Source organism: Oryctolagus cuniculus, chromosome 15, assembly GCF_051225735.1.
Source record: "Oryctolagus cuniculus isolate XC-2025 breed Fujian yellow rabbit chromosome 15, ASM5122573v1, whole genome shotgun sequence".
Classification (NCBI taxonomy): Eukaryota; Metazoa; Chordata; class Mammalia; order Lagomorpha; family Leporidae; genus Oryctolagus; species Oryctolagus cuniculus.
This window is the reverse complement of record NC_142881.1, coordinates 63,126,767-63,150,193: the sequence shown is the minus strand read 5'-3', so window position 1 is coordinate 63,150,193 and position 23,427 is coordinate 63,126,767. Positions and strand designations below refer to the sequence as shown.

Genomic DNA, 23,427 nt, shown 5'->3' with positions numbered 1-23,427 from the left:
AGGTCAGCTGCCACCTGCAACCCCGCATCCCATCTGGACGTCGGCTGCTCCACTTCCAATCCACCCCCCTGCTACTGTGCCTGGGAAAAGCAGCAGAAGATGGCCCAAGGGAGACCTGGACGAAGCTCCTGGCCCAGCCCTGGCCGTTGTAGCCATGTGGGGAATGGACCAGTGGGTGGACGATCCCTGTCTGCCCCTCCCTCCCAGTGCGTCTCCAGGTGGGGCCCTCAGGAGTGGTCCTTGGGGGCCTGTGACTCTATCAGAGAAAAGCCCACAGCTCGGGGACACATGGCCTGTCCCTGTTCCCTTCACAGCCCCAGACGTGCTCCCCTGATGCACCCTGCTCAGCTGTGTCTCCAGGCCTTTGCAGTTGCTGTTCGCTCTGCCTGGGGTGCCTTCCCCTTGCCTGTCTGCCCAGCGGCTTGTGCCAGCTGAAGGTCCTGGCACCCTTCTCTTCTTTCCGTCCTGGCTGTCCCTGCACGAGTGTGATGCGACAGGAATCAAGGAAGGGGTTCTGACTACATCCCCCCACCCCATGGCCATCAGAGGCACGGGGTTCATTCTGCCCTGGCATGCCTGCACCATCAGCAAAGACGGTGGCATCGGTGCTGTGGCACAAAGCTTCCCTGAACCAGGGAATTAAAAAGCCCTGCTTGGGTCAGTGCCAGGCCCCAGGGCCCAGGCAGGCGTCAATTTCCTCATCTGTGAAATAGGGACAATGAACCTGGTCACCTTCTTCTTTCCTGGGAAGAGTATGAGCTTAATGAATGCCCAAGACCGGACATGACTGTACCTAAACTGGAGCACAAGCCGCCTGGAGGCAGGGGAATGGCCCTGGTGACTCTTGGTCCTCTCCGCCTGCCTGCCCAGGGCTCAGGACGGTGTGAGACCCACAGTCCAGCAGGCTGCTCATCTTGCTTGGTCCCCCATGCTGCCTGGGTGAGGCTTGGCTTGGAGGCCCGAATCTGCTTGCTAAGTACCTACCCCTCGAAGTCCTGCCTAAGCTTGCCTGATCTTCAGCCTTGCTGTGTCCACTCCACGGCACTACATGGAGTTTCTTGGTCTCTTCTGACAGAGCCCTACCCAGCGTCCCTCCTAGAGGCAGCCGCTTATCGCCCCTGGACCTGCAACTTGCACCCCCACCCCCATCCTAACGCGGGCCTGGGGTCACGGTGACCACTGCCAGGCTGGCGGGCCTCAGAAGCGCAGGCTCTGCCCTGCAGGGGAAGTGAAGGCAGCTGCCTGTTGCCATGGCTACCGACGGCACCCCCATGGGCCACCTCATTGGCCACTGAGGTCGAGATCCCGCCTCTGCCGTTGGAAGGGACCAACCGCAGGCATACGTGGTGAGGCCGAGTTGACAGGCCGCTCAGCAGGGAGACGCAGAGGGCCTGCACCTCCATGCCTCACGGGGCTTTGACGGCGATGGAGCGGTGGCCACCGGGGAGCTACTGTCCCGGCCGCCGGCGCACAGGCAGGCAGCACCTGGCGGGATTTTCCCTCGGGCGGCGCCGGGGAGGCGCTGAGCTGCGCGGATGGAGTAGGGGCGGGCGAGGGTTTCCTCCCAGGCAGGGTGGGCTCTGAAGGGCCCGGCCCGGAGGTTCCTGAGGGCCGCGAGGGCGGGGTGTGTGTGCGCGCACGGACGCGCAGGAGGCTGGGGAGAAGTGTTAAGGAAGAGGGCGGAGAGGAGCCTGGGGTCGCGGTCTCCTGAGACGTGGGTTCGAGTCCCAGCTGTGCACACGCAGGCAGCGTGACCTTGCCCCCCCCCCACATCGACCCCACACCCCCGCCGTGTGCCTGCCAGCCTGTTTCCCCAGGGGTGAAGGAGGAGCGAGCACTTGTTACTTTGTGCCATCTGTGTGCGAGTACCCTAGGAGTTTTGTCTTCGCAGTTCCCTCAAAACGACCCGAAATAGGCGGGTGCTGGCTTCACCCCCATTTTAGAGGAGGAGGCCCAGGTGAGCTCGGTGGCCAGACGTCTAGGGGAAGAGGGCGGGGCCGCGCGGAAGGAAGGGCTCATTCCCAGCTGCGTGGTTTCCTGTAGCAAAAGTGCGTCAGTCAGCGCTCTCGGGGGGTCAGCCGCCCCAGGCTTTGCGATGAGAAGGGGGAACCGAGCCTCCTCTGCAGAGCTGGCTTCGCTGGGGGCCGGAGAAGGCGGGGCTCTGCCAGCACCGATGCAGGGGCTGGATCCGCGTGTGCCCCTCGCAGACCCCTTTAAGGGCCTGGCGAGGACTGAGCCCCACGGGACAGCACTGACGGGCCCCAGGGAGGAGCTGGCCCTGGAGTCTCCACGGCCCGCACAGAGCCACAGGGATAGAGGCTTCTGCCCGGGCCAGTGTTGGCCTGCAGTTGTAACAGCTGCCGTTGGCCCGTCTAAGCACTGATGGGTGTTCTTGTTTTCTGTTTTAAAACTCTTATTTGTTTATTTTATTGAAAAGCAAAGAGACAGAATGAACCCCCAAATGCGTGGAACATCTGGAGCTGGGCCACGTCTCCCACATGGGTAACGGGGACCCAACCACTTGGGCCATTACCTAATGCCTCCCAGGGTCTGTGTTAACAGGAAGCTGGAATGGGGATGGGAGTGTAGCCAGTGCCTTAACCATACACTGTGCCTGCACCTGGTGGGTGGGTGTTTGAAGATTTATTTGTTTGGGATGCTGAGTGATAGAGGGAGAGACAGAGAAATCCTCCTCTGGTTCACTCCTCAAATGGCCACAATTTCCAGGACTAGCCCTGCCAAAGCCAGGAGCCCAGAACTCCATGAAGGTCTTCCATGGGGTGGCTGGGGCCCAGATCCTTGGGCCATCATCCACTGCCTTCCCCGGGCACATTAGCAGGGAGCTGGGTAGGGATGGAAGCAGCCAGGACTCCAGCCAGTGCTCCTGTGGGATGCTGTGTTGCAAGCAGGGCTTAACCACTGCCCCACAAGGCCACCTCCCACCCAGCCCTCCAGACTTTTGTGTGTGCTGAGTGCTGGACCTGGCTGCACCCTCTTCATCTTCCTTTGGCCTGGAAATCCCTGCTGTGCGCATCCCCATTCTGCAGGTGGGGAACGCGGTGTTGAGAGAGGTTAAGAAAGTTCGTGTGGATTTCAGGCTCTGTCACTGATGACAGCCACGGAAAATCTGACTCAAAGTGGTTCATGCCAAGAAGGGAACTTACTGGTTCACGAAACCAAGAAAATCCAGGCATGACTCGGTCAGGAAACTCAAAACACCATACAAACACATTTCTCCTAGTTGTAGTTTAGTAGGTAAGACGTTTCTGGTAATGGAGACAGAAGTCCGAGGAGTTACTCTAATTGGACAGTTAGGGTCACGTGACCAACCGCTCATCAGTGCAATGCTGATTGGCAGATCTGGTCCCAGCCCTGGGTCTTGTAGCCTCCCCTGGAATGAAAGGGAAGGAGAGAGGAGCCTTTCTCCAAAGGAGGAGCAGATGAGATGGGGATTGGGTGCCCACATTAGGAGGATTGCATCCTCACCAGTCGGATTCCAGCCCCCTCTGTACCTACTACAGGTGCTAGCCTGGTGCTGAGCACCAAGGAGAGAAGACACAGATTTGAAAAGTGAGCATGCCTTTCCCCCACCACATCCCTGCCCATCTCCACAGGGGCCCTGGCTCGGTTGCTCCCTGGAGGGTTCTGGAAACCTTTCTGAGAGTGGTGGCGGTAGCAAAGGCTCTCCATATTTAGCCTGGTCCCGCTCTACCCTGGGGGCCACTTGCTTCTGGTTTCTCCAAGTAGAGAATGGTTTCCTGGGGGCTGGGACTGTATTCTTTTTTTCTTTTTTTAAGATTTATTTATTCGAAAGTCAGTTACACAGGGAGAGGAGAGGCAGAGAGAGAGATCCTCCATTTATTGATTCACTCCCCAATTGGCAACAACGGCCAGAGCTGTGCTGATCTGAAGCCAGGAGCCTCCTCCAGGTCTCCCACAAAGTTGCAGGGGCCCAAGGACTTGGGCCATCTTTCACTACTTTCCCAGGCCATAGGAGAGAGCTGGATCGGAAGTGGAGCAGCAGGGAAGTGAACCGTCACCCACGTGGGATGCTGGCATTGCAGGTGGTGGCTTTACCCACAATACCACAGCGCTGACCCCGGTTACTGCATTCTTTCCTCCCCTGTGTGTGTGGTGCCTCTCTGGGACCTGGCAGCAGCCGAGATTTAGGGGGCCCTAGGATGGCCCTGCCCTACCCTCTGTGTGTCTCCTTTATCTTTTCAAAACCCGTCACTTGATGGGATTCCACTCCTTAGTTCCTGCTGAGAGTCAGATGCCCCTGGCAGAGGGCACGTAGTAGGTCTGAGCATTCGTTCACACTTTAGTGTGAAGTAGTTTACAGAATCCTTCCAGAGCACAGGGTTTGTTATGTGTACCGTTCATTTAGTGCCTGCAAATTCCAAAGCTCCCCATGCAATCCTCGCAATAGCTCTAGGAGGTGGGTACCGTTGTTCATCCGGTCTTACATACGAGGAGCTTCCCACATGTGTCTGTTAGCAGTGGAGCAACGATGGGAAAGCAGGAAGTCTGGGATCCGGAGCCCACGCTGCTGGTCACTCCACCCAGACAGTCCCCAAGCCTGCTGTTTACAAACACATCCGTACCCGTCTTCAGGGCCTCCCTGTAATTCATGGAGGCAGTAAGTATGATTGCGCCCATTTTATGGACGAGAATGTTGAGACAGCTAAGTTCAGTGGCAGGTCCAAGACTTGAACCCAGTACTCCTGTTTCAGGTCACCGCTCCTTCTAGAACCCCACCCAGTGTACAGAGAGAGATTTTAGGTCTTGGAGACAGAGGGAGAGAGAAGGGTAAGGATAGAGCTAGCAGCTCCCAAGACAAGCTTGCCCCCCTCCCACTCCATTTTTTAAACCAAATATGTGCACTTTAAAAAATTTTTTAAAGTATTTTCATTTTATTTGAAAGGCTGAGAGGTAGAGATCTCTGAGCTGCAGACACACTCCTCCAGTGACTACAGCAGCAAGGGCTGGGCCAGGGCCAAAGCCAGGAGTCAGGAACTCCCATCTGGGTCTCCCAGGCAGCTGGCAGGGACTCGGGTACTTGAGCCATTACCTGCTGCCTCCAGGGTGTTCCGTAGCAGGAAGTTTGATTGGAAATGGAGCAGCTGGGACTTGAACCAGTGCTCTGCTATGAGATGCTGGCAGGCCAAGCGATGGTTAACACCCACCACCGCACCCGCCTCTCCAACACTTGCCCTTTCTCCACTGTCTCTGGTGAGCAGGGCCCTGGGCTGAGGCTGAGCGTGCCCACCCTCCCCCTGCTCTGGAAGGAGAGGGGGTTTACCAAGGGCCACCCGAGGCCCACTCCAGCCTGACTCCAGACTTGAGCATCTTAGCATGAGGCTGGATGCCTTCTCTGAGAATGGTGAGGGGCCAGTGGGTATTTGTGGACTGATGAAATCACACACACACACACCCGCCTCTGGTGCTTTGACTCTATCCCCCAGCACCCAGAGAGCCGTCTCTGCTATCTTCCAGGAACCCGTGCCATCCCAGGCCGGAAGCCGGGTGGGGATGGCTGGCACACTTAAAGGGCTTGCGTGGAAACCCCCTGGGAACTGAACGAGAGTGATTTCACCAGAGGTGCTTGAAGGAGAAACCAGGGCCGCATGTGGAAGGCAGGGGGAGCTCAGTGGGTCTCGCTGGGTGATCTTTTCCGTGTGACTTCCTGGAGTTTCCTCTTCCGTAGCCGACCTGCTCACAAGCTGCTTCTAAAGCACTGTCCAGTGGCAGGCGTTGTGCCACAGTGGGTTAATCTGCCACGTGGCATGCCTGCATCATAGGGATGGAGTCCTGCTCCTGTTTCGTATCCAGCTTCCTGCTAGTGTGCACCCTGGGAGGCAGCAGGTGTTGGACCAGCTGCATTGGTCCCTGCCACCCATATGGGAGACCTGGATGGAGTTCTTGGTTCTGGCTTGGGGCTGGCACAAACCTGACTATGAAAGGCATTTGGGGAGTGAACCAGTGAATCAAACTCTCTGTCTCCATCTCTCTGTTGTTCTGCCTTTCAGATAAATACAAATGGGTAGTTTTAAAAGAGACATAAACATAACATATTGTTATGAACAATGAACAATGGTGGCTTCACCCTCTCTGCTCTCTGAACTGATCTCTGATTATGTTTCCCAATTTGCAGCTGTGGGAACGCGGTTCCTCGTGTGGCCCAGAGCCACACAGGAGGCATTAGAAATGCAGTTAAGAACCCACCTAGCTCTCGAGTCCGTCACCCCAGTATCTATGAAGCATGCACTGTGTAGCCAGAATCTGAGCTGTGCCCAGGAGTATAGCAGTGAGCAAGGCACGTGTGTCCTGCCTCTAGGAGCACCAATTCCAACAAGGGGTAAAGACAGGTGAGGGCAGGACAAGATGACAGGAGCTGGCGCTTGGCAAGGTGCAGGACCACAGGCTGCTCAGGGCCGTCTTGGCTCCCCTACTTGGGAGGGCCCAGCACAGCCAAGGTCTGGCGGCGTGGAGGGGAAGTGCGGAGGGCTGGAGCCTCAGCTCTCTTCCTGGCTCCAGGAAAACTGGAGCAGCCCCACCCTCAGAATCCAGGAGCAAGACCCTCTGCTCTCCCGGGCACTCTGCCTGCCTGCAGTTTCAGCCCCCAGCCCCCGCAGTTTCCGGGGCTGGGGTGGTTTCCAGCCCCACCTGCTTTCGTGGAGCCGGGTTCATCCTCCACTCCCACCAGGCGTGTCCCATGTCACTCTGAGTAACTCCAGGGACCCAGGTGATCTCATCCACTCCTGATTCAGTTTGAGTCACTCTGTTTCTAGAAGGTGGCTGTCAGCTCAGGCACCTGGAGCCTGTGGGAGTGGCAGGTCCCAAGTCCCTGCTCCCAGTGGTTACCCAGGTCTGTGTCATGCAGGGGCTGTGGGGGAGTCCTGGGAGGGAATCCTGAGCCCCTGAGACTCCTCTGCAGCCCACCTCTGCCCCGTCCATCCGTCCACTGCGCAGCAGCTCCCTGGTGTATGAAAACAAAGGGCATTTCAATAGGTATTATTGTTGTTGTTTAAAGATGTATTTATTTGTTTGATCAAGTTACAAAGAGAGGGAGAAATCTTCCATCTGCTGGTTCACTCCCCAAATGGCCAAAATGGCCAGGACTGGGCCAGGCCAAAGTCAGGAGCCTGGAACTCCATGTGAGTGGCAAGGGTCCAAGCACTTGCTGTCCCAGGCACATCAGCAGGGAGCTGGATCAGACGTGGAGCAGTGGCCTCAAACCGGCACCGCAGGCCTGCACTTCATCCTTTGAGTGAGTGAGTTGGGTACTTTGTAGACGTGTCCCAGTCTCAGAGTATTCCGGTACCGGATTTCATCTCCCAGGTGCGGAAGCCGAGTCTCCAAGAGGGTTCTTGTCCAGTGTCACTCAGCAGGCTCCAGCTAGGTTTGGAATCCAGCTAGCTGTCCAGGGCTACACCTAACTACCCCTTCCAGCCACCAGGAGACTGGGTGGGGGAATTTCTCCGTCCATATGGCCTTGTCACCCCAGGACACCTTTGTAGGGGTGTGGGCAGTGGGGACTAGAAACTGACAGCAGGCCAGTTTGTTCCACTCAAGCTTCTGCAGCCAATGCTTCCTTGGTGGGCGGGGCCTCCTGGCTCCAGAGAATTATCTTTTGAGCCAGCAGGATTTCCCATGTGGGTGGCAGGGACCCGAGCACTTGGACCATCATCTGCTACCTTCCCAGATGCCTTGCAGAGAGCTGGATGGGGGCACCTCTGGACCCACCCCTCCCGCTATGTTCCTTGCCTCCAGCCTCCCTCTCACACCCTGTGCCCCTCCTGCCTGCTGAGGCTGCAGGGCCCAGAGCTGCATCAGCCATGTCAGGCACTGCTGGCCACCTGTGGCTATCGAACACTTGCGATGTGACCACTGCAGTGAAAGACCTAAATTCTAAATTTTATTTAACTTTCATGAATTTACATTTAAGCTTAGAAGCCGATATTCAATTCAGTTCTTGGAAAATGTTTATCTCGGTTTGGAACAACTTGAAGATGTCCATCTATGTTTTCAACTGCAAACTTTTTGAAATCTAAACACAAATCATTTTCTGATGAAAATGTAGCAGGCAGGGCCAGCCTTTGGCTCTAGGGTTAAGATGCCACTTGGGATACCCACATCCCACACTGGAGTACCTGGGTTCTAGTCCTGGCTCTGCTCCTAATTCCAGCTTCCTGTTCATGCACACCCTGGGAGGCAGCAGGCGCTGGTTCAGCCACCCATGTGGGAGACCTGGGTAATATACCAGGCCCCTGGCTTTGGCCTGATCCAGCTCCAGCTGTTGTGGCCATCCGAGGAGAAATCAGCAGGTGGATAATCTTCCTCTGTTTGTTTATATCTGCCTTTCAAATAAGTAAAAATAGAGAAAAATTTTAACAAGTTTTGCAAATGTGAACTAGCACTAGATTTTGAAGACTTAGTCAAAGAAAATGTAAAATATTTTATCTCACTAGTGTTGTATACTGATTCATGTTGATACTATTTTATATGCCAGGTTAAATCAATTGTATTACTAAAATTAATTTCACCTAATTCTGCATTTTTAAGACACTACTGGAAATGTTTGTGTCACTTCCATGGCTCACATCGTATTCCTATTGGCCGGCTCTAGCCTCAAGGTGACGCCGGTGGGTTCAAATCCTGGCCCCGTGCCCTTGAGCAGCTTAGCCGATCTCCGGGCCTGTTTCCTCACCTATCAAACAGGTGGCACTTCCCTCTGAGAGCTGTTCCGAGGCATAAATGAGATGCATTTTGCAGAGCACTTTGTCATGGGTGCTTAGGGACAAACTTGTCCTTTTACCTCGACTCCTGAGTGCAACTCAAGGGAGCATCCCAGTGTTTCTCTACTGAGCCTGCTGTGCAGCCCACTGATGCCTCTGCCCGCCAGGAACGCCCGCCCTGCAGGAGCAAGGCTGGCTCAGTTCTGGTAGCCAAGGAGGGAATGAAGCATGGAGATGGGCTAGACTGGGGCTGCTCTCACAGCGGGGCCCGAGACTTCCCTGGGGAGCAGGGGACGACACTGGAGCCAAGCAGGGGAAGCTTGCAGGGAAGGGTGGCCCCAGCAGTGGGACCAGCGGTGCCCAGATGGCAACTGGGCGTCCGCCCTGTTCCTGCACCGCGTTTTCCATTTTGTGGATCTGGCCCTCTCCTGGTCACTGCCCTGTCCCTGTACTGATGGCAACCCTTGTAAAGCTGGTCACATTGTTCCCCTTCTTGCCCATCCTGCACTATCCTTCCTCCCTCCCCGGCCCCGATTAGGGTAGGCTTTCTAGGAATGTGTCCCCTGATGGTTCCTGGTCCCCATGGTCTCTCTCTTTCTCTCTGAGGTTCTTCCTGCAACCCCAGCCCCACATCTGCCCCTTCTCCCTCTTGGTCAGTCACTCCCCACAGCAAACTTGCCCCTTTCCTGGGGCAGGAAGCAGGTCCAGGCCCTCCACGCCTTCGAGGGCTGGGCTGAGCCTGCCACAGCCCTGCTCTGGGAACACTGAGAACCACATCTGCCCAGGCAGAGTGGAAAATCCCTCGCTGGGGGAAGGGCCATGGAAATTTCTTCTTGGTGGTGCCCTTCCAGACTTGGACTCGCCCCAGCGAGCAGTCAAGCGTCTGCAGCTCTGTTCCTCCTCCCCACCCCCACCCCGGGAGGGCGGGCTGGTGGCCATGACTGACAGCTGAGCCCTGCTCAGGAACCACTCTCAGATGTCATCCTTCCCACACCCTGGGTTCAAAGGTGAAGAAATAAGGGACAGTGACAAAACTCAAGCCAAACCGCAGGTTTCTCCACTTCCACTGCCCTGTGTTTCTCAGTTTCCTCATCTGTATAATGGGGGTAGTGACAGCAGCGTCCCCCTCGTAGGGGTGCGATATGAGCAGACAAGAGCTCTGTGTGCCTGAGCTCTTTGGCCTCCCATGCTCTGAGCCTGCCCTTCCTCGGAGCCCCACTGCGGGGTGTGCAGCTCCCCACTGCCTGCACACAGTGGTCACGGTGTGTCTGGCCCTATTTCCCCTGCATTTTTTTTTAAAGATTTATTTATTTTATTTGAAAGGCAGAGTTACACACAGAGAGAAATCTTCTATCTGCTGGTTCACTTCCCAAATGGCTGCAAATGGCCAGAGCTGAGCCAGTCTGAAGCCAGGAGCCAGGAGCTTCTTCTGGGTCCCCCATGCAGGTGCAGCGGCCCAAGGACTTGGGCCATCCTCCACTGCTTTTCCAGGTGCATTAGCAGGGAGCTGGATCAGAAGTGGAGCAGCCAGGACTTGAACCGGCACTGATATGGGATGCTGGCACTACAGGGGGCATTACCCGCTATGCCCCAGCGCTGGTCCTGCTTTTTTTAAGTATGTAATTGCAGTTATGGTGAATAAAATTAAAAAGACACTTATTGCTATGAACGTCACAGGTTTGTCATACATTGACAATATTGCTCATCAGCAGTAGCCAAAGTCAACCAACAGTTTTGGAAGTTCAGAATGGGTTGGTAGAGCCAATGTTGAGGCATAATGGGTGAAGCTGCCTCCTGTAACAGTGGCATCCCATATGGGTACCAATTTGAGTCCCAGCTGGTCCATTTCTTTTTTTTAATATTTATATTTTATTTTATTTAATGAACATAAATTTCCAAAGTACAGTTTATGGATTACAATAGCTTCCCCCCCCCATAGCTTCCCTCCCACCCACAACACTCCCCTCTCCCACTCTCTCTCCCCTTCCATTCACATCAAGATTAATTTTCAATTATCTTTATATACAGAATATCAATTTAGCATATATTAAGTAGAGATTTCAACAGTTTGCACCCACACAGAAACACAAAGTGTAAAATACTATTCGAGTACTAGTTATAGCATTAATTAAACACCTAAGAGTAATTGTGTATTAATTACAGAGTTCAACCCATAGTTTTAAGTAGAACATAAAAAAATACTACAAGGGTAGAGTATTAAGTTCTTTTTTTCTTTTTCTTTTTTTGTTTGTTATATAGTTATTTTTTATTTAATAAATGTGAATTTACAAAGTGCAACTTTTGTATTGTTGTGGCCCTCCCCTCTCCCACTCCCTCTCCCATCCCGCCCTTCATCGAGTTTCATTTTCAATTACCTTCATATACTGAGGATCAACTTAGTATATACTAAGCAAGGATTTCAACAGGTTGACTCACACAACCGCACAAGGTATAGGGTATTGTTCGACTAGTAGTGTTGTTTTTTAAGTTTCATAGTAGAACACATTAAGGACAGAGATCCTACGTGGGGAGCATGCACCCAGTGACTCCCATTGTTGATTTCACTATTGGCACTCTTATTCATGACGTCCAGCTGGTCCACTTCTGATCCAGCTCCCTACTAATGACCTGGGAACGCAGCAGAAGATGGCACAAGTGCTTGCTTGGATCCTTGTATCCACATGGGAGACCCAGATGAAGCTCCAGGCTCCTGGCTATGGCCTGGCCCAGCCGTGACCATTTCAGCCATGTGGGTAGTGAATCAATAAATGGAAGACAGCTCTCCTTCTCTGTCACTCTGCCTTTCAAGTAAATAAATAAATAAATCTTTAAAATAAAACTCTGGATAGATTTAAACAAATTTTTGTCCCAAATAATGATCTTTTTTTTTTTTTTTAACAATTTTTTTTTTTTTTTTTTTTTTTTATTTTTGACAGGCAGAGTGGACAGTGAGATAGAGAGACAGAGAGAGAAAGGTCTTCCTTTTGCCGTTGGTTCACCCTCCAATGGCCGCCGCTGCAGCCGGCGCACCGCGCTGATCCGATGGCAGGAGCCAGGAGCCAGGTGCTTTTCCTGGTCTCCCATGGGGTGCAGGGCCCAAGCACCTGGGCCATCCTCCACTGCACTCCCTGGCCATAGCAGAGAGCTGGCCTGGAAGAGGGGCAACCGGGACAGAATCCGGCGCCCTGACCGGGACTAGAACCCGGTGTGCCGGCGCCGCAAGGTGGAGGATTAGCCTATTGAGCCACGGCGCCGGCCCCAAATAATGATCTTTTAATTCTGTTTTTTCCAGGAGCTTGTTAAGTTGCCTTGTACTGGGAGGGGGTTGCATATTTTTTAAAAATTGAGGTATAATTTACATATAGTAAAATGTGCCCTTTTTCAGATTTACAATTTGATGAATTTTGGAAAATGGGAACTTTTTTAAAACAATTTATTTAAAAGGCAAAGAGACAAGGGCTGGTGCCTGGCACAGTGGGCTAAGCCTCTGCCTTTGGCAACAGCATCTCATATGGGCACTGGTTCGAGTTCCAGCTGCTTCTCTTCCAATCCAGCTCTCTGCTGTGGCCTGGGAAAGCAGTAGAAGATGGCCCAAGTCCTTGGGCCCCTGTACCTGCAGGGGAGACCCGGAATAATTTCCTGTGGCCAGCTGGGGAGTGAACCAGTGGAATAAAGACCTTTTTTTCTGTCTCTCCCTCTCTCTGAAACTCCACCTCTCAAATAAATAAATAAAATCTTAAAAAAAAAAAAAAAGGCAGAGAGACAGAGAGAGGGAATGAGATCTTCCATTGCTAGTTCATTCCCCAAGTATCCACAACATACAGGGCTGGACCAGGCTGAAGCCAGGAGTCCAGAACTCCATCTGGATCTCCCATGTGGGTGGCAGGAGTCCAAGTGCTTGGCCCACCATTTGCTGCCTCCCAGGAGCATTAGCAAGAAGCTGGATCAGAAGCAGAGTAGCCAGAACTCGAGTTGGCACTCCAGTACAGTATGCTGTCATCCCAAGTGGTGGTTTTACCTCTGCACCTCATGCCTCCTCCTGCTAATATAGTTTACACATCATGAATTTTATCCATAGAAGGTGTCCAGTTTGGTACAGCAGTTAAGGCACCACTTGGGACACCTACATCTCAGAGCCCCTGGGTTCTAATCCCAGCTCTGCTTCCAATCCCAGCTGACTAATGCAGACCCCAGGAAGCAGCAGGTGATAGCTGAGGTACTCGAGTACCTGCCACCCATGTAGAAGACCCAAATGAAGCTCCACTCTCCCGGCTTTAACCTGGCAGAGCCCCAGTTCTTGGCGCCATTTTGGAAGTAAACCAGTGGATGGAAGATCTCTCTGACCCTCTCTCTGAATAAATGAATAAATAATTTTAAGTCGATAATTTAGTGATTTTTAGTACATTACTGAGTTGTACAACCTCATCACCATCAATTTTTTATTTAAAACATTTTGTGATCGCATGGAATACTTGCACAGTTTTGTGGACAACAGTGCAGCATCTTACATATATACTGAGGAAACCAATCTCACGAGACCACCAGCCTTTCCATCTCCTATCTTCTCTCTGAGTTTGGAACCTACCAGCTCCTCTCTCTCAGTTCTTCATACAGAATACCAGATGTTATTGTAAACCAAGGTCATCCCGCTGAGCTATGGGACCCCAGAACTTGTTACTTCTGTCTGTGTTTTGGTACCCATCACCCTGCCTCCTTCCTCCCCCCTCCCCATCACAATCAATTTTAGAACATTTTTCTCACCCGAAAAAGAAACTCTATACCTCTCAGCAACCATGCTCTATTTCCGTACCCTCTTCACTCTGGGTAGCCACTACCCGACTCTGGACCTGTGGATTTGCCGTGGAGTCACATGATAGGACATTTTTGGTGCTTGTTTGGCAATGCCACAGGCATCCTTCAGGATCACAGGGAATTGTGAAGCAGTCAGGCCTTTGCAGCCTATTGCAGGTCTGGTCCATCCCAAGAGCATGCATGTGACCCATGATGCCAGCTTAGGCAGCAAAAGCTGTTTCCACTATTTTAATGTTATGGATACCGCTGTTATGAATATTTGTATACAAGAGTTTTGTGTGGACATAGCTTTTCTGTTTTCAAGATTTATTATTTATTTGAAAGACAGAGTTACTGGGAGACCTAGAGCTAGAGCGAGAGTGAGAGAGAGAGAGAGAGAGAGGGAAAGAGGTCTTCCATACGCTGGCTTACTCCCCAGATGACGACAATGGTCAGAGCTGAACTGATCCAAAGCCAAGTGCCAGGAGCTTCTTCTGGGTCTCCCACGCAGGTACAGGGGCCCAAGAACTTGAGCCATCTTCCACTGCTTTCCCAGGCCATAGCAGAGAGCTGGATAGGAAGTGGAGGAGCTGGGACTTGAACAGGCGCCCATAGAGGATGCCGGCTCTGTAGGGTGGGCCTTTAACCTGCTGCTCCAAAGCGTCGGCGGACATAGCTTTTCATTTCCCTTAAGTAATACTTAGAAGTGAAGTCACTGGATCATGGGGTAACTCTCTGTTTAATATTTTGAGGATGCATCAAACTGTTTTCCAAAAAGGCTGTACCATTCTACCTTCCCTCCAGCCATGTGTGGGGATTCTATTTGTTCCACATCCTTGCCGACACTCGTTACTGTCTCTCTTTGATTGTAGCCACTCTGGTGATGTGAAAGAGGGTCTTGGTGCAACACATTTCTGTAATGGCCAATACTACTGAATTCCCACGGGTGGCTCATCGAGCATGTGGATCTTCTTGGGAGAAATGTCTACCCAGGTCTTTTCCTCATGTTAAAATTGAGAGGTAAGGATTCTTTTTGTGTTCTAGATGCACATCAGTTATCAGCTCCATGATTTGTGGACATTTTTCTCCTAGTCTGTGGATTGTATTTTCACTTTCTTGGTGGCGTCCCTTGAAACAAAAACATTTTAAATCTTGATGAATCCGACTTGTTCAGCTACTCTATATTTTCATGTTTATTTTATTTTTAATATTTGAAAGGCAGAATGACACAGAGGGAGAAAGAGAGAAAGTTCTTCCATCCACTGCTTCCCTCACCAAATACCCACAACAACCTGGGCCGGGCCAGGCTGAAGCCAGGAGCCCAGAGTGCCCTCCTGGTCTCCCACCTGAGTGGCAGGAATCCAAGCACTTGGGCCATCAGCGGGAAGCTGGATTGGAAGTGTGGAGGAGCTGAACTTGAAGCAGGTACTCCAACAAGTAATGCAGTGGCTTAACCTGCTGTGCCACAATGCCTACCACAAAGATATCTTCTAATTAATTAAGTAATTAGGCAGAAAGAGAGATACAGACACAGAATCAGAAACAGTGACAGAGAGACAGAGAGCTCCCACCTGCTAGTTCACTCCCAAAATGTCCATCACATTCAAGGCTAAACCACGCCAAAGCCAGGAGGGCTGCAACTGGCAGGAACCCAAGTACTTGAGCCATCATTTGCTGCCTCCCAGGGTGTGCAGCGGCGGGAAGCTGGATGGCAAGGGGAGAGAGGACTTGAACCAGGCACTCTGGTATGGGATGCAGGTGCCCCATGCAGCAGCTTAACCCTCTGCACCACAATACCTACCCCTCATCTTCTCTCTTCTCATGTAGAGTTCTGATATCTTTTTTTTTTTTTTTTTTAGGATTTATTTATTTGAAAGTCTGAGTTACACAGAGAGAGGAGAGGCAGAGAGAGAAGTCTTCCATCTGATGGTTCACTCCTCAAATGACTGCAACAGCCAGAGCTGCACCGATTGGAAGCCAATAGCCAGGAACTTCTTTGCGTCTTTCATGTGGTTGCAGAGGCCCAAGGACCTGGACCATCTTCTACTGCTTCCCAGGCTATAGCAGAGAGCTGGATAGGGAGTGGAGCAGCCGGCTTTCAAACCGGCGCCCATATGGGATGCCGATGCTTCAGGCCAGGGCGTTAACCCGCTGCGCCACAGTGCTGGCCCCTCTGATATCTTATCTAAGAAATCTTTGCCTAACCCAAGATCATTAAAATTGACTCCTATATTTTCTTCTGAGAGTTTTATGGTTCAGCTTCTCCATTCAGGCCTATGATGCACCCACCCCGAGTTTATTTTTGTGTGTATATACTTAGTAAGATTCAGATTTATTGAAAAAAAATGTATATTCAATTAAATTCATCAATTTTAATTATGCAGTTCAAAGAAAGATTTATTTATTTGAAAGGCAGAGTTAGCAGAGAGGAGACAGAGAGAGAGAGAGAGACAGAGCACTCTTCCATCTGCTGGTTCATTCCCCAAATGTGTACAACAGCCAAGCCTGGACCAGGCCAAAGCAAGGAGCTGGAACTCCCTCTGGGTCTCCCCTGTGGGTGGCAGGGGCTGTCCTCACTGCTTTCCCGGGCGCGTTAGCAGGGAGCTGGGTCTGAAGCCGAGCAGCCGGGACTTGCACTCGCCCTCCAGTATAGGATGCTGGTGCAGTCGCAGGTGGCATAGTAACCTGCTGCCGGCTGCAAGGCTAGCCCCCATTTCTGTTCTTCTAGTCACTCTATAGTGTTGGAATTTCTTCCTTGAGAAGTTAGGGATAGCCCATTTCCTCTTTTGTTTATACCCCATAGTTGTGCCTGTGAATTCCTGGGCGATGATTAGGCATGAGATAAGAGAATCCTGAAATCCTCTTCTCAGGCCTGGGGACCTATTTATCATGCATAGGATGGGTGGGTGGGCCAGTGAGTGCAATCATCCACCCCCCACCCCCACCACACACACACACACACACACACACACCCCTTCAGGACCTTCAGCATGGCCCCTGGCTGCACCTGTGGCTGCGGCAGGCCTATGAAGCTGCTCACAGGTGTGACGGAGGTGGAGCCACCTTGGAGGGGGAGCTGCACTGACTCAGAGTCTGGGCTTAAGGGCCTGCTGTCCCATTTGTGATTCCTTATCAAGAGGCCTCCTTCAGGATCTTGCTAGCTGGGCCTGGCTTTTGTGCCCCCAGTTTCTTCAGGCTTTCCCTGGGGCTCCCCATGATAGCAAAAGCAGGGTGTGGCTGACCTGGAGCCCACCCCCCAGCTGGGGAGCAGGAGGGCTTTGGGCGTGGGAGACCACACTTCCTGTCTCACCCCTGCAGCCCTGCTCAGTGAGCCATCCCAGGCCTTGGTGTTTCCTTTCGAACCACAAGATGGAATTGACAGAAGCTTCTAGACGGTGCTTAATGTGTGCTGGGCTTAGAGCAGAAAACAGCTTTAGCAGCATGTACCCCCAATGTGGGGTTTTGACAAGCACTTGGTAGGGCCGTGTGTGGACAAGATATTGCAGAGGCAGTGGCTCTGTGGAAATGGTAGAGAAACTCAGGCCTAGAGGAAAGGAGTCGAAAGGTGATCTGTTAGAGGTGCCTGCTCTCTGCCAGGCTCACCACAGCCCAGACCCCACCACCCACCCAGCCACTGATGGCCTCTGCCTCTGGCCGCAGGGAGCCCCAGTCATGTCTTCTCCTTGCTGCTATCTGCATTTTACATATGAGAAAACTGAAGCTTAAAGAAGTGACCTGACTTGTTCCAGGTCATTGGTTAGGAAATGTTAGAGCCCAGACTCGAACCTGGTTTTCACTAAGTCCAATGCCGGTGGCCCTAGCTACAAAGGATGTCACTCTTGACTCTCGCTGTGAGTGGGCAGTGGCATCAAACACAAGTTCGTACTCTGCCCTCTTCTCTCTCCAGCCGGGGGTTTTGGGGTTCCCTGAGCCTCAGGAAAGAGGGTGCCTGGGGGATCAGCAGGCCAATACTCACATGACCACCGTCTGCCAGGCCCAAGGGGAACCATGGGCTGAGCCATGGAGCTGGGACGTGCAGAGAGCTGGGAGGTTTTAGCACGGATTGTAGACACTGGGAGACAGAGGGGGAACTTAAAAGGCTGGAGCTTGCTTGGGCCTTCGTGGAAGGGCAGTGTTTGCAAGAAAACAGAGAGGCTGACATCCTGCTGGCTCCATCAGAAGGAACAGAGTCTGGGGTGAGAGAAGTGGGTGGACCATGCTGACCAGAGCCACAGTAAGGGCAGTGGTGGGAGGTGAGCCTGGGAAGCAGACCAGGGCCCAGCAACAAAGGTCTTGCAAGGTGACCCTGGAATCTGGCCATAGGGAGCCACTGCAGGTTCCAGTGCAGTGGCCAGAGGAGGTAAGAATCAGAGAGGGAATCCTACACAAAGAGAGGTGAGCAAAATGAAAAAAAAAATTTTAAAGATTCATTTATTTTATTTGAAAGGCAGAGTTATAGAGAGGCAGAGGCAGAGAGAGAGAGAGGTCCTCCATCTACCAGCTCACTCCCCAAGTGGCCACAATGGCTGGAGTTGAACTTCCTCCAGGTCCCTGATATGGGTGCAGGGGCCCAAGGACTTGGGCCATCCTCCACTACTTTCCCGGCCATAGCAGAGAGCTGGATCGGAAGTGGAGCAGCCGGGGCTCGAACAGGTGCCCATATGGGATGCCGGCACTGCAGGTGGCAGCTTTACTTGCTCTGCCACAGTGCCGGCCCCCAAAACAAATTTTACAGGCCAAATAGAACCATTTCCGAAAGCATTTTCCAAAGTTGGATTTTATGTGTAAGTCTTTATAAGCTGTTGGCTCTTTGGCTTAGCCACAAAGCAACCCACCCCACCTTCTCCTAGGGAGCCCGACTGCTGGGCCAGAGCTCCCTGCCACACCACAGAAGGCCTGGGGACCCGGAACTGGCTTGGCCCTCCGCAAGCCTCTTCCCCTTCTTGTGAAACCCAAGCAATAGGGTTGTCCCTCGGGGGCCCCTGGCCTGCTAGTGGGGATTGTCAGGTCCTGTGGGCCCAGGCCTTGCTCAGCAGCCTTGTTGGCATGGAGAGAGCTTACTGCTTCCTGAGCTGCCCAGCTCTAGGCTCCAAATTTGGAGCCAGGCCATGGCTGTCTTTGCTCCTCTTCTGGGATCAGGCAAGCAGGGTTGTGTGTGCCGGTGCAGATCTCAGGGCCTGGAAAACTGTCCTCCCAGCACCGCCCACTCTCTCCCCTCCCAGAGCCTGAGAAGCTGGGCGTGGACAGGTCAGCCCTGGTCCAAGAAAATGGGCATTCACAGGCTTGGGCCTCTCTTTGCTAATCTGGGAAACATTACAAACCCCTGCCTCACCCCCACTCGCCCAGCGTGCCAATTAGGAGGATGTGCTAACCAAAGGGGTGGAGGGCTTCCTAAAACTATGCTCTAGGTCCCTTTGTTGTCAACCTCCATTCTCTTTGTTTGTTTGTTTTTTTAATATTTATTTATTTGAAAGACAGAGCAAAGGGGGTGGGGGAGACAGAGAGAGAGAAAGAGATGTTCCATCCACTGGTTCACTCCCCAAATGCCTTCAGCAGTCCGGATTGGGCCAAGCAGAAGTCAGGGACTCTAGTACTCCCGAGTACTTAGGCCATCAGCCCCTGATTTCCCAGGCACATTAGCAGGAAGCTGGATGGGAAGCAGAACAACCAGGACTCAAACGGGCACCCTGATATGAGACGCTGGCATCACAGGTGTCAGCCTAATCCATGGCACCATGATGCCAGCCCCTCCATTTTGTTTTAATTATATCTATTTGGAAGGCAGAAGGACAGAGGCAGGATCTTCCATCTGCTGGTTCACACCGCAAATGCCCACAGCAGCCAGGGTGAGCCAGGGCAATGCCAGGAGCCTGGCACTCCATTTGGTTCTCCCACATGGATGGCAGGGATCCAAGGACTTGAGTCATCCCAGCTGCCTCCCAAGATGTACATTAGCAGGGAGCTAGACGTGGAAGCAGGGCTGGGACTTGAACCCAAGCATTCTGATATGGGATAGGGGTGGCCCACAGTCCTACACACTGCAACAAAGGCCCACCCCATCATCCAAGTTCCAGTTGCCCTCCAACTCAAGTTTGTAGGTCCTCTGAGCCGTCAGAACCCCAAGGGGGATGCTGGCTCCCAGACCCTGCCCAGCCTGCACCCAGGGTCTCCACTGGGAGCCAGGGCCCCAGGCGATCCGACTCCATCCTCAAGTGGAAGAACCACTGTTTTACAGCCTTGAGCAAACAAGACCTGTCTGGGACCAGGAAGAGAAAACAAGGGAGATAACAGCTCTCTGCACAGGCTAGTTGGTGTGGGTGGACCTGACAGGGAGCAGAGGGAAGGGCTTGGCCATGATAAGGAAATCGGGGCCCAGGCAGTGCAGTGAGTCTAGGTCAGCAAGGGCATCTGCGAAAAGCCCGCCAGGGTGTATGTGGGGTGTGTGTGTGTGGTATGGGGGGGATATGTGTGGTGTAGGGGTGTGTGTTGGGGGTCTCTGGGGGGGATATGTGTGGGGAATATGTGTGATGTCTTGGGGGAGGTGTGGGATATGTATGGGGGATGTGTGTGGGGGTACGGGATGTGTGGGGTGTGTTGTGTGTGTAGGGAGGTCTGTCTTATCAAGATTGGTGAGCTAGACCTTTTGTATCTAGAGGTAAAACTTCTAATTTTCATGATTGCTTAACAAATAAAACTTGCCTTCTCACACAGAGAGAAACCCAAGTTTCCCCTACCTACACTGCCTGTAGGGACAGCGGACTTGGCGGGGGGGGGGGGGGGGGCTCACACCTGGGCAACAAGGTGGCTCTCCCCACTGGGCCTGCTGGGCTGACTCACCTCTCCCCTTCAGGTACTTTCCAGCACATTCCCTGGTAGCCTCACTCACACAGAGCGCCAGGAGCCGAGCTGCCTGGCACGGAGCACAGTCCACACGGCTCTTCCCAGCCTGGCAGGCAGCCCTGGAGAGAGCCCCAGGAGCACACAGGGGAACCCCAGGGGCTGAGGCAGCACCCAGTGCCCCTCCTCTTCCTCTCAGGGCACTGACGAGAGACTCAGCCAATTGTTTTAACAAACATGTTTATTAGAAAAGTAAAAAATATTGCATAGGTCTTAATACTTGAACATCAAGTGTATTCATGAACAGTGAGAATCTTCATGTAAACAGTTCTAGATGGAAGACCCAGATGGCACTCCTGCGGGGAGGGGTTCCAGCCCCCACCCCGCCTCAGCCCCTTCCCCTCACAGCTCAGCTCTTCCGTAGGAGGCGGGACGGGCTGAAGGCAGCTCCCGGGGGTGGCAGGGATTGCCAGGGGTCCCCGCACCCACCCCTTCCTCCTCTTACATTCACCCGTCTGTGAGATAGCTGCCCAGAACAGGTCAGTAGTGAAGCTCCACCAGAGACGCAAGATACAAAACAAATGACAAACACACTCAGGTCCCCTCAGCCCAGGATACACACAAACCGCCTCCCTGACCTCCCCCCTCCCTCCACAGGCTGCCATCAGCGCACAGCCCTTGGCAGAGCCCGGCACAGCCCAGCTGCCCTCCTGGCTCTGTCGCACTACTGCTTGTCTTAAACTGTCAGTAATAATACAAAATAATACGGTACATGCTACATACACAGCCAGCCAGAAGCCTGGCCGGCCCCTACGCCTTTGTTTCATGCTACAGTACTGCGGGGCGCGAGCCCCAACCGGGAGCCACCTGCACACACAGCCGGGGAGCTGCCTGGAGAACACTGTGGCACCTCCACCTTCCTCCCCTCGGGCGGCTGTTGTCCGTCTCCTAACCGCAGGCAGACAGCGGTCTCTCGGCTCTAGTCTCTAGTCTCAACCCCAGAGTTCAGCGGTCTCTGCCGTGGGGGTGGGGGGCAGTGTGGGCCCCGCCCCCAGACTGAGGCTCAACACTCCTCAATGAGCAGCTGCTCCGAGCTGTACAGCTTCTTCTTGATGACACGGAAGCCCGTGCTCAGCGTCAGGGACTGGCTGAAGCCAGGGACGAAGGTTGAGTTGGCCGAGCTGAACAGCCCCTGGATCTTGGGCCAGAGGCGCGAGTCCAGGCGCAGCACGAGGGTCAGCTGGAAGGTGGGCACCAGGCTGGGGTCGAGGGCCAGCTGGCCCACGCTGTGGCAGCTCTTGCCCTGCTCCACGCAGACGTCCAGCAGCGCCCCCCGCAGGCCGCACGGCTCGCTGTAGGCCAGGCGCAGGAGTTCCTTGCCCACCTGGCTCTCCAGCTGGCTGGGCATCAGCAGGCGCGCGGGCCGCCGCGAGCCCAGCCGCGCCTGGGACAGGCTCTCCTGCAGCAGCTGCATCAGGGTGGCACACAGGTGCTCATCCTCGGGGTCGCTGAGCAACTCGAAGTCGGGCAGGGACACCCCGTCCAGGTACGCGGAGTCTGCGAGGGAGCGAAAGCAGGCGAGGGCAGTGTTAGAGCGGCTTCCCCGGGAGGCCGGCAGGCGGGGGCGGCGCCGTTTCCCGGAGAAACCAGCTCGCCTAACCCCCTTCGTGCCTTAGTTTTCGCCCCATAATCGTCCCCTCCGCCCCCGGGGCAAGCTGGGTCGTGGCGGGGTAGGAAGGCCAAGGTGGCTTGGACCCCCTCCCAGAACGGCTGCCTAACCTCCCGCGCCCCTCGCTCACCTTCCTCCGGCCCGAAGCCACTGTTGCTGCTGTCCAGGGACTCGCAGTCCGAGCTCTCCAGGCTCGCACAGCGGTCAAGCCCCTCCTCTCGGGCCGCCGACCCCCAGGCTGAACGCGGCGGCCGATCCGGGGTGGCAGTTCCGGAGGAGGACGAAGGGGAGGACGACGACGAGAAGCGGTCCCAAAGGCTAGGCATGGTGAGGTCGGACGCCAGGACGAGTGCGGATGAGCGCGGGGTACGAGAGCGCAGACGCCGCTGTAAGACAAGGGGGACAACGACCGGGCGTCAGCTCTGGGGGGGAATGGACCAGCTAGGGATAGCCAGGACCCGCACACCCGAGGCCGCCCCACACTCACCAGCTAGCGCGGTCAGCGGGGACTGCTGGGACGAGCGAGTGCTGCCGCTTGAACGGGTGCGCGAACCGGTGCCAACCCCGGAGCGCTGCCCAGACCTGTCCCCTCAATCCGCCCGAACCTCCCCCTGGCCTGCCGCGGTCCCTAGCACCAGCGAACAGCAGCCTATAAGGACTGGCGCGGCGAGGCCACGCCCCCTCCGCGCCGCGGCCCAATCCAGGCCCGGGAGTGTGGCCCGCCTCGGCCAATGGGCCGCCGGCGCACGTTCGCAACGTTCTCTCCTGCCCGGTGACAGCGGCCGGGCCCCGCCCCCACCGGGCCCCAGAACGCTCCCGGCCGAATCCCGAGCCGCGGCCACGCCTCCTTTCTGGAAGGGATCCGCGGCGGCTGCAGCTGCCAAGGTCCCCGAGGGCGCTCGCGGCAGGGGAGGATCAAGGAAAGACTTGTTTATTATAGGGTCGTGTTGCTGGGGGAGGGGACGGCCCGTGACCGCGCTGGGGGGAGCGGCAGGGGAACCTGGGGCGGGGGGCAGGGAAAGCAGTCCCCCCCTCCGCAATTCCCCGGGCTTGGCGGCCTGAGAGAAGCGGGCCCTGCTGGGCGAACGGAGGATGCCTGCGGGTCGGCGGCGCGGGGGGCAGACGTTAGCCTGGCCGGCCCTCGCGCGTGCCGCCCACGCCCCCCTGCCCTGCGCAGGGTTGGGAGTTGGGGGAGGGATCCAGCCACTGGGCGACCCCGGGCACTAGGTTCCTCCCTTGCAGACCCACCTGCCTGTCCTTGCAGGGGATGGGTACAGTGGTCATCCCTGCCCGCCCCATGGAAGCCTGGCCCCCGAATCCTATCTGCTCCCACCCCCACCTGCTCCTCAGGGGAGGGCTTGAGAAGGGTGGATTAGCTGGCTCCCGGGCTCC

General features: G+C 54.5%; 1 protein-coding gene and 1 long non-coding RNA gene across 4 annotated transcripts; one reads left to right on the top strand and one right to left on the bottom strand.

The window, feature by feature from the left end:
* Positions 1–1,334: 1,334 nt before the first annotated feature.
* LOC103351347 (uncharacterized) lies at positions 1,335–15,901 on the top strand. Of its 3 annotated transcripts, none has more exons than XR_016220926.1 (4): positions 1,335–1,474; positions 14,402–14,549; positions 14,752–14,954; positions 15,389–15,901. It is a non-coding gene; the product is annotated as an uncharacterized LOC103351347 (long non-coding RNA). The 3 variants fall into 3 exon arrangements; XR_016220925.1 differs by having other exon boundaries at positions 14,748–14,954; XR_011382434.2 differs by lacking the exon at positions 14,752–14,954.
* Positions 15,902–20,589: 4,688 nt separating this feature from the next.
* DDIT4 (DNA damage inducible transcript 4) lies at positions 20,590–22,663 on the bottom strand. Its single transcript, XM_002718432.6, has 3 exons — positions 22,523–22,663; positions 22,166–22,421; positions 20,590–21,923 (listed from the first exon to the last, which is right to left on the bottom strand). The coding sequence occupies exons 2-3, from the start codon at positions 22,359–22,361 to the stop codon at positions 21,430–21,432; spliced, it is 690 nt and encodes a 229-aa protein (XP_002718478.1). The 5' UTR covers positions 22,362–22,421; positions 22,523–22,663; the 3' UTR covers positions 20,590–21,429.
* Positions 22,664–23,427: the final 764 nt, after the last annotated feature.

Bases quoted from the DNA above. Each gene is read 5' to 3' on its own strand.
- DDIT4 (XM_002718432.6), bottom strand. From the start codon at position 22,361: ATGCCTAGCCTTTGGGACCGCTTCTCGTCGTCGTCCTCCCCTTCGTCC. The intron at 21,924-22,165 runs GTGAGCGAGGGG...GCTCCCTCGCAG, and splicing joins TGGCTTCGGGCCGGAGGAAG to ACTCCGCGTACCTGGACGGG.